Raw genomic sequence first — 9,113 nt, 5'->3', positions numbered from 1 at the left:
AAAAAAATTCAAACAAAGAAAAATATAAACGGATTAGCGCGGACCAATTTTGGAAAAAGAAAAAGGATGGTAGATACTAGCAACTAGGAGAAGAGTTCAAAACCAAATATGGTTTTGATTTCTTATGAAGGACAAAAGAATCAAGTGTTGGGGGCAAAGTGGACAAGGATGATTACACCCATTAAACGTGGTGGGAACCTCTAACTCTGTTAGTGTCAATGACTCTCTATAATATTTGCATTCTAAACAAAGTGAAAATAATCATTTATAATTTTATTTAACAACCTTAATATCAAGAAACGATAAGCACCACTTTCACTAGTTACTACCAAATTCTTCTAGTTTTATCACAATGTTTACTAATCAAATGTCATAAGAGTATGGATAAATAATATTACAAAGTTGATTACATGAACGATGATTTTTTAACGGCTATTGTTATTTCCTTACATCTTTCAGAACATCTACTCTCCGATTCAAGTCTAGTCTTTTCATTTATTATCAAAACTAAACCACAAAATACGTGTCACAAATTTATCGAGCCACCATGGGTGGAATATGCGTAAGCTGTTGCATGTGCAAATGCAAACATCTGGATATAGACTAATCATCAACTTATAATTTTGTTACATATGAAAATGGCCCCTTCCAATAAATATGTTTTCATGTTCTGAAGAGTCATTACCATCTTATGGGTCCATAACAGTAACTCAGTGATTATTACAAAGCACATTCCCAAACTATATGTGGTCTATATTTCAGCTTAACGATTAACCTTCATTATTCTAACATTCGTGGGAATGACGATTGCCATAATTGGAAGACAAACACAATCCCACAATCAAAAAGTACTAACTATATGGAAAATGTCATTATTCTAAAAAAGTATTCCATCTATAATCGAGTTGAATTTATTTGGCTTACTTGAAAAGAAGGAACAACAATGGATGTTGAATCATTAGTGATTGTGGCCATAATGAGAGTTAAGGAGCAATATTAGCTTCAAACCTTTTGCTGCTGCTGCAGCACTCTCTTCCCGTCCTCCATTGAACGTTGGTTTCTTTCTGTAAGGAAAACAAGTTCGGTTGTTGTAATTTTCTCTCACCATGACATCGTCAAAATGACTCCAAGTCCTTCCTCTCGGCAAACTCTCTGGCCACATAAACCTTTCAGACAACGGATTCTTCAAACTCTCGTAGAACTCATGAGGCGTCTCGCAAATCACATCCTGAATCCAAAATGTTATTATAACACAATACTTTGTTTTAGAAATTAAAACTCACTGAATACAGAAACTTATTCATAGATTACCTCTGCTCTGGCTTTGATCTTGAGAGTTACATCGTTGCTAAGAAGAACGAGTTTTTCATAGATGTTAAGGTTTCGATAAAGAAGTGCACATTCGAGAACTTGATCTTCTGATGTAGGGCCATTTAACTGAGGAGTGACTGATGGGGTTGGTGTAGTTTCTTTGGTTTCCTCTGATAGGCTTTGGAGCTGAATCCACCATTTGGTTTTAACCTTACACTCTTCAATCCAATCCAGAGCTGAGGAAGCAATCTCTGCTCTTTTTCTAAAGAGAAGACTCCAAGTGCGTTTAGTCTTATTTAGTTCCCTTAACACTGAACAACGAAACCAAATGGGGTGATATTGTCCAAAAGTAATTGATCATATAAATTATAAAGGCAAAGTATATATTGGTTTATCATAAGAATTTACTACAATTTATGTTGTCAAAGAGAATTCTTCCAGATATGTATTATAGATTCATGTGCTTCTGCTTTAAATGAAGCTAGAAACTATTGATAGAATAAAAAAAAAAAATACAGAGGGTTTTACCTGTTAGCGGTACGACCAGATGTGTCCCTCTGAGACCTTGCAACAAGTGCAGTGGCTTCCTAGACTCCTTGTCGAGGAGAGAAGAAGTGTCCAACACAATGGTCCACTTCATCTTGTTCTTTCCGTTCTAGATACACAATGAAACTTATGGTTATTATAACTACACAGAGACAACAAAAATAATTATGACTTACAGAAGATGAATGAGTGCCCCTAGATATGTTGTTTCTTGCTGATGCAGTAGAAAATGCATTGATGTATGATTGGCTTTGGGAATAGGAGTTTACATCTTTCTTCTTTGGTGTCACCGGCTCATGATTCACCTTTGATTTGTTGCTCATGCAGTGAACATCTGGTCTCTGTTCCTTACTTGGATTTTCTGCTTTGGCTTCTACACTATTTATGGCCAACTCTGGTGTAGCCTGAACATCCTCTGTCTGATTGGAATCTCTTAGGAGTGGAAGCGATGAAGTCTCCGGTTCTGGTGACTCCATCTCTGACATCACATCTCCTCTGACATAGCATTCATCATCATCCAAACCGTGCTGTTTACTTGGCTTTTCAGGAGCGGCTTCTACAACACACTGCGATGAAGACTGAGAATCTACATCTGCATCAGATTGTAGCTTTTGTGTATCAACAGAATCTCTAGCTAATGCCAAAGCACTTGGAGATGCAAGCGGCAACGAAAATTCCATTGTATTAATACATGTATCCTCGTCCTCACTAGGGACCGATGATCCACTTCCTTCAAAAGTCACATCCATATGTCCGTCTCCATCATCACCTGACGCAGTATCCGCTTGTGACTGCAGATAAACTCTCAGGCTAAGGACAAATAAACTAACAACAAACATTTACTAAATGCTAAAAGCAAAAAAAAAAAAGAGAAGTTGGAACCTCTGCTTCAGATATTCTATTATCTTCATCTTGCTCTATCGCTGTAGATGAAACAAAAGGATTGTCGAGATCATATGCATGGCTAAGTGGAACCCAGTGCAGTCTATAAAGCCTTGTCGAAGCACCGATCCTAATGACATCACCTTCCTCCACCTCAACGCAATCATCTGCCTCAACTTTCTCATCCCTAACCCATGTCCCATCCACTAAACCAAATCAAGATTCCAAAATAAATAAATAAATGAGAAAAATTCACACTAGAAACAATCTAAAATTTTAGGATTTTAATACCGGAGGATAGATCGGTGACGAAGAGTTTCTGACGAGAGGGAAGAGACCGGATCTGCAAGTGGTACTTGCTAACGGTAGGGTGCGTCAGCAGAATATCGCAGTCTGGATGCCGACCTACGATCAGAATCTGCTCCTCTACCTCGTCATCTTCATCGTTTCCGTTTCTATCCGGCGACGAGAAATCGCGACTGTTGACCACGAAGATGTTCTTGAGAATGGCGCCGTTTTTCAGCACGGTGAACATAGGGATCGTCTTCTCTCGCACTTGTTGCTCCTCCGCCATCATCGGAGATGACGTCTGAGAGAGCCAAATCTTTAGTTTCGAGTTCTCTCCCATCCATCTCCCTTCCTGATTTGGACGAGCTTTGATTTCGAACGGCTAATTTAAGTCATCTCCGACCATTTCAAATTTGCTTAACCGATTCGTTAAACCGTTAATGAAACAGTATGGTTAACGTGTTTTCCAAACAAAGGTAATTGATGATTTAGATACCGGTTAGGGACATGGGATTCTTCACTTCTTTCCATTTTAAGTCCGCCTTTCAAAACAAACCGAAATAGAATAAGGACTTCCGATAGAATCATCAGGTTTGGTTTACTCTGGTTCGGTTGAGGAAATATAATAGTCAAATAGAAAATAGTTGGCTGCAAGGTGAGAGAGTAAAAGAGTAAACAAGGTAAGAAACATCTTTGGGTTATTTTCCTGTTTGGAATGAGCAAAGTCTTTCAAGCGAGAAGACTATGTTTATCTGTCTAGAAACACACGACACACCTCCAACATGTTTTTCCATGTGATTAATACAAAAACCATCAAAATACAGTGATGTACAATTGATCATAGCCCTATAAACTAATTCAGAACCTATACTTTTGTTCAATATCAAATATGATTTTTTATGTTGCTTAATAGACTCTCACTCTCCCATCATCCAGTTATGGATATACTCCATTTTGTACCTTTACTGAGATCCAAGTGTCTTTACTCTTTTTTTTTTGTCAGCTACCCAATATACTAGATCAAGTGGGGTCTAGACGAGTTGATTCTCCGGGGAGCATCTCCATCTGTATCCTTTCATTCTAGCTTCCTTTGCCAAAGCATCCACACGACCATTCCTACTTCGAGGAATGTGACTAAGGGTCACATCCTCAAAATAATCCTGTAGTCGGTGGAACCTGTCGATCTCCATTGCAAAGGTTGGCCAATCTTCCGGGTTCGTGGTCATATCCACTAGGTCCGAACAGTCTGTTTCGAACCGTATCGATGTGAACCTCCTCTCTCTCATACATGAGATCGCCCAAAGTAGACCGTCCATCTCAGCATGTAGCGCTGAGAGGCTTCTAGTACAAGCCCGTAATCCAAACATCTCATTCCCGGTATGGTCCTTAAGACTTCACCCTAGCCCACTAACACTGCCATTAATGATCCATGATGCATCGATTTGGCATGTAGGGATTCGGGGTATCTCAGGAAGCGTCTCTATCTCTGTGGTAGAAGGGTCATCCTGGTCCTCATCTGTTTGTTCCTTTTCATATGCCTTCCTCCAGCATTCTGCTTCAAGGGAGGCATGTTGTAGAGTGTCCATCGGGGAGACGACTTTCCCATTGAAGAGTTTGTCGTTCCTCGCCTTCCAAATGTACCAACAGATCCATGGGAAGGTATCGAATTGTAGTCTCGAAGGAGCCACCTCTTTTCTCTCCCAAAATAGGAAGTTCATGTTTTGGTAAATAGATTTGCTCGGGAAGTCACCCGGAATGGACGGATAGTCCGATAAAGCCCAAACCTGAAGGGCCGGGGGGCATTCAAAAAGAAGATGATTAATCGACTCCTCTGGGCCAGCACATCTAGGACAACTCCTATCGGTGCCCAAGTGTCTATAAGTGAGCCTCTCTGCCGTCGCCACACAACCAGAAATAGCCTGCCATAAGAAGTGTTGTATCTTACTTGGCGCCTTAATCTTCCATACATGACTTTTAAGTCTGGTGGTACTCGGTTCTCGGATCTCAGTGCATAAATCCACTTTGGTCGTTTGTATTAGATCGTACCCCGACTTAACTGTGTACACTCCTGATTTTGTGTGGTTCCACGCATACCCATCCATAGCAGAAGAATGGGAGGGTTTTATTCCAAGTATCAACGGGATATCTTCTGGATGGAAAAAATCTCGCAAAAGTTGTATATCCCACTCCTTGGTATCATTCCTAATAAAGGACTGAACAAGAAGTTGGGATAGTCTGTAGACTATGTGCTGGGCAGGTCGTGGTGGTCGGGCCACTGTGTCTGGGACCCAAGGGTCACTCCATACCCTCGTTTCTCGTCCTGTTCTAATTATCCTTCTCATGCCCGAAGTGAGCAGAGGTTTTGCTGCCATGATACTGCGCCAACCATACGAAGGCGAGTATGTCCGTCGATCGTCCAAGGGAGAGTTGTTATAGTATCTCCCTTTTAGAACACGCGCCAATAGAGAATCGGGATAGTGTATCAGCCGCCATAGTTGTTTTGCAAGAAGTGCTATATTGAAATCATGGAAATCTCGAAAACCTAGTCCTCCCAAATCTTTGGGAGTACAGATCTCATCCCATGCTATCCAATGTAGACCTCTGCTGTTTTGTTTTGAACTCCACCAGAAATTAGATGTAGTGCTCTTAAGTTTATCGGTTATGCCTTGCGGGAGCAAATAGCTTGACATGACATATGTCGAGGACGCTTGAGCCACTGCTTTTATCTGAACTTCTTTTCCTCCTTTAGAGAGGAGTCTCGATGACCAATTATTGACCCGTCCATTAAGTCGATCTTGTACAAAGGAAAACACTTTCATCTTCGAGCCGCAAATTTGTTCAGGTAACCCGAGGTACATTCCCATGCCACCTTCTGAGTTAAAACCTAGGACCTCTTTTATATCTTTCTTCAAAGCCACCTCCACCCGGTTGCCAAAGAACATAGATGACTTAGACGTGTTTATTCTCTGTCCAGATGCCTTTCCATAAATATCTAGGATGTCTATGATCTCCTTGCATTGGCCTTGCAGAAAAAAGACTATCATCTGCGAAGAGCAGATGTGATATCCTCGGGCTTGCTCCCGCAACGCGGAGTCCAACAATTTTCTTCTCTAGTTCTGCTCCGTGAAGCAGTAAAATCAATGCCTCCGTGCATAGGATGAACAAAAAGGGTGACAAAGGGTCTCCTTGTCTCAGGCCTCTCTTTGGGTAGATTTGTCCTCTTGGTTGTCCGTTGACTAAGACTTGATATGAGACCGATGTGACACAACACATAATAAGGTCAACTAATCTTTCATCAAAGCCCATCTTTATCATCAAGGCTGCTATGAAGCTCCATTCCACTCTATCATATGCTTTGCTCATATCTGTTTTCATAGCCATAAAATCTTCTCTACATCTCTTGTTAGTCCTCAGTGCGTGGAAGCTCTCTTGTGCTATAAGGATGTTATCAGTGATTAGTCGTCTTGCTACAAAAGCCGATTGTGTCTCTGAGATCAGTCGCGGAAGAATCCTCTTAAGTCTTTTTCATAGTAGCTTAGATATAATCTTGTAGCTAACATTGCAAAGGCTAATCGGTCTGAACTCCGTCATATCTCGTGGTTTCTTCTTTTTTGGGATAAGGCAAATATTCATCTGGTTTAATAGCGGGTCAAAGCTGCCAATGGTGAAAAAATCCTTCACAAGTTTAATGATATCTCGGCCCATCTCCCGCCAAAACCTCTGAAAAAGTTTACTATTCATGCCATCCGGACCGGGTGCTTTATCCGGATTAATATCAAAAACTGCTTTCTTAATCTCCTGTTCCGACGGTTCTTTTAAAAGTACCTATTGTCGGACTGAGATACTTTTCCGGAGATAAAACGAAGAGAGGCATCTATCTCTGTCGGTATAGAGGTAGAGAAGAGATCTCAAAAGTATTGAACAGCCACATTCTCTACTTCAATTTCACTCTCAACCAGCTTCCCATGTTTATCTTTTATGCTAATGATCCGATTTTGGGCTCTTCTCTGATTTGTAATCGCATGATCGAACTTTGTGTTTCTGTCTCCGTGTCGGTGCCACTGGTTTCTGCTTTTCTACTCCCAAAAAGAATTTTCTTCTCTAAAGGCAACGGTCAACTGTCTTCTCAGCTCCTCCAGTTCTGCGGTTGTGGAGTTCTCATCGTCTTGAACCAGGTCGATCTTGCGCTTCAGTTCTTTAATTAAGATAGCTGAATTTGACGGGTTTTGTTTTTTCCAAAGACTAATCTTATTTCGGCATGAGGTAACTTTTTGATGAAAATTCCTCATAGGAGCTTCATCAAAATGTCCCCATCCCGATAAAACCGCTTCTTTAAAACCCGGTTTACCGATCCATCTCTTGTCAAATCTGAAGTTCTTCTTGGTTCTTCTGACAGAAGATTGTATCCTTGCTAAAACCGGTCTATGATCGGATCCCCATAATTGTAGAAATTCTACAACAGAATGATTAAATATGGCATGCTATTCTTCATTTGCCACTACTCTATCAAGTTTACACTTTACTTTTCCGGTTTGTCTCCTTCCCACCCACGAGAAAGAATTTCCTTTATAAGGAAAATTGAGCATCCCACAATTTTCTAACATATTGCGAAAAGGGAGAAATGAGTTCTCCGGGCGGCGTCTTCCTCCCCTCTTCTCATGATTTCCGGTAATTTCATTAAAATATCCAATCATAAACCAAGCTCTATTTCGTGTTGTACTCATGCGTGACAATCGTTCCCAAACATGGTCTCGATGTCTAACCACAGGGTGTCCATACACGAAGGTCATAAAAATCTCATGTCCTTCCAACCTGGTTTGAATATCAATCATATGATTATCCGCATATAAAATAGTAACCGATGGATCATCCATTTAAAAAAGTGCTAAACCTCCGCTCCGACCAACCGGATCAACAGTACAAACATGATCAAATCCAAAAGAAACTTGCACATCTTGCAAGACATTCCGATTGTTTTTAGTTTCCGAAAGAAAAAGAAATCTAGGCGAAAAAGCAGTGATAGAGTTCAGTGAGGTGCTCCTTTGTGAAATTGGCACCCACACCTTGACAATTCCATGCAATTGTATTCATTTGGGGATCTTGGGTGGCTTGCTTCCCACCTTTGTAGCTTTGGTTTTGTTCTTGTGAATAATCTCCTCTTTATCTATGCCCTGCTGCTTAATTACGAGCCCATTTGTTGATTTCTGGCCCAGTGACTGTCCATCTTTTGCAACTTTGATTTCCTTAAGTTTTGGTGAAGCCCGGCCCATGAGTAAGTTCCTCTTCCTCAGAGACAAGTCCACCGCGTTAGGATTAGGAGACCCTCTCTATTTCTGGAACGGTGATCGCAGAGTTGAGTGAGGAGAAGCTTGATTGTGGCCTCGCTCAGAGTTGGACCCCGGTATATCGGTCAGTGAAGCCCCCACCTTCAGATTATCAAGACTATCCTACTGTTCGGGGACTTCTTCCTATTGCTGCACCGGATCACCCAGATCCGTCAGAGATGCGATTTCTTCTATCTTCTGGTTCTCATAGTAGAGTAGCTCATCTTCTTCCATAAGGTCGTCATCATCAACATTAAAATTATCACCATCAGTCATCCAATCTTCTTCTTCCAAATCTTCTCCGCATCTCCGCATGGGGGTCCTCCACTTCACTATTCTTCTCAATAGCTTCCTGGTGAGCAGTATCTTGCTCTGTCTTATCACGTTTTGCTGTTTCCTCCACTGTTAATTCATACCAGCTCTTCTTTTTAATCCCATCATTGTTCTCAGGTAATAAGGCTTTTGGTGGGGAACGCTTGATTGCCTCTGCAAACTTCAGGCTTTTCTGTGCAGAGCTCACCGACTCAGAGGATTCAACCGCATCTCCCACTTTCCCTTTCAATTTCGAGTCACCAGAAGATTTCTCTGGATGTAAGTCTGAAAGGTCTTTCCCTCACATGATCGGGGGAGGAATAAACTTGTTTTGCCAATTGAGGAGGCTCCAAGACATTGATAAGCTGCTCCTCAGGTGCTTTCTCATCCTTTGAGCTGATGGGGAGGTCGAGCCATTTGCTTCTCACGAGAGCCTGCAGCTGCTGTCTC

The 9,113-nt window shown here is 41.3% G+C and overlaps 1 protein-coding gene across 2 annotated transcripts; it reads right to left on the bottom strand.

Moving 5' to 3' along the window:
* Nucleotides 1–838: 838 nt before the first annotated feature.
* Nucleotides 839–3,383, bottom strand: LOC130506736 (FHA domain-containing protein PS1-like). 2 transcript variants are annotated; one of them, XM_057001417.1, is made up of 6 exons: nucleotides 3,031–3,383; nucleotides 2,740–2,945; nucleotides 2,034–2,648; nucleotides 1,840–1,966; nucleotides 1,312–1,622; nucleotides 839–1,228 (listed from the first exon to the last, which is right to left on the bottom strand). In XM_057001417.1, exons 1-6 carry the CDS (start codon nucleotides 3,365–3,367, stop codon nucleotides 959–961), a joined length of 1,866 nt encoding a protein of 621 aa, XP_056857397.1. In that variant the 5' UTR covers nucleotides 3,368–3,383; the 3' UTR covers nucleotides 839–958. The 2 variants fall into 2 exon arrangements, with proteins under 2 accessions (XP_056857397.1, XP_056857398.1); XM_057001418.1 differs by having other exon boundaries at nucleotides 2,127–2,648.
* Nucleotides 3,384–9,113: the final 5,730 nt, after the last annotated feature.

The sequence above is a fragment of the Raphanus sativus genome, unplaced genomic scaffold, assembly GCF_000801105.2.
Source record: "Raphanus sativus cultivar WK10039 unplaced genomic scaffold, ASM80110v3 Scaffold3604, whole genome shotgun sequence".
NCBI classification, from domain to species: domain Eukaryota; kingdom Viridiplantae; phylum Streptophyta; class Magnoliopsida; order Brassicales; family Brassicaceae; genus Raphanus; species Raphanus sativus.
This window is presented reverse-complemented; position numbering and strand designations above follow the sequence as displayed.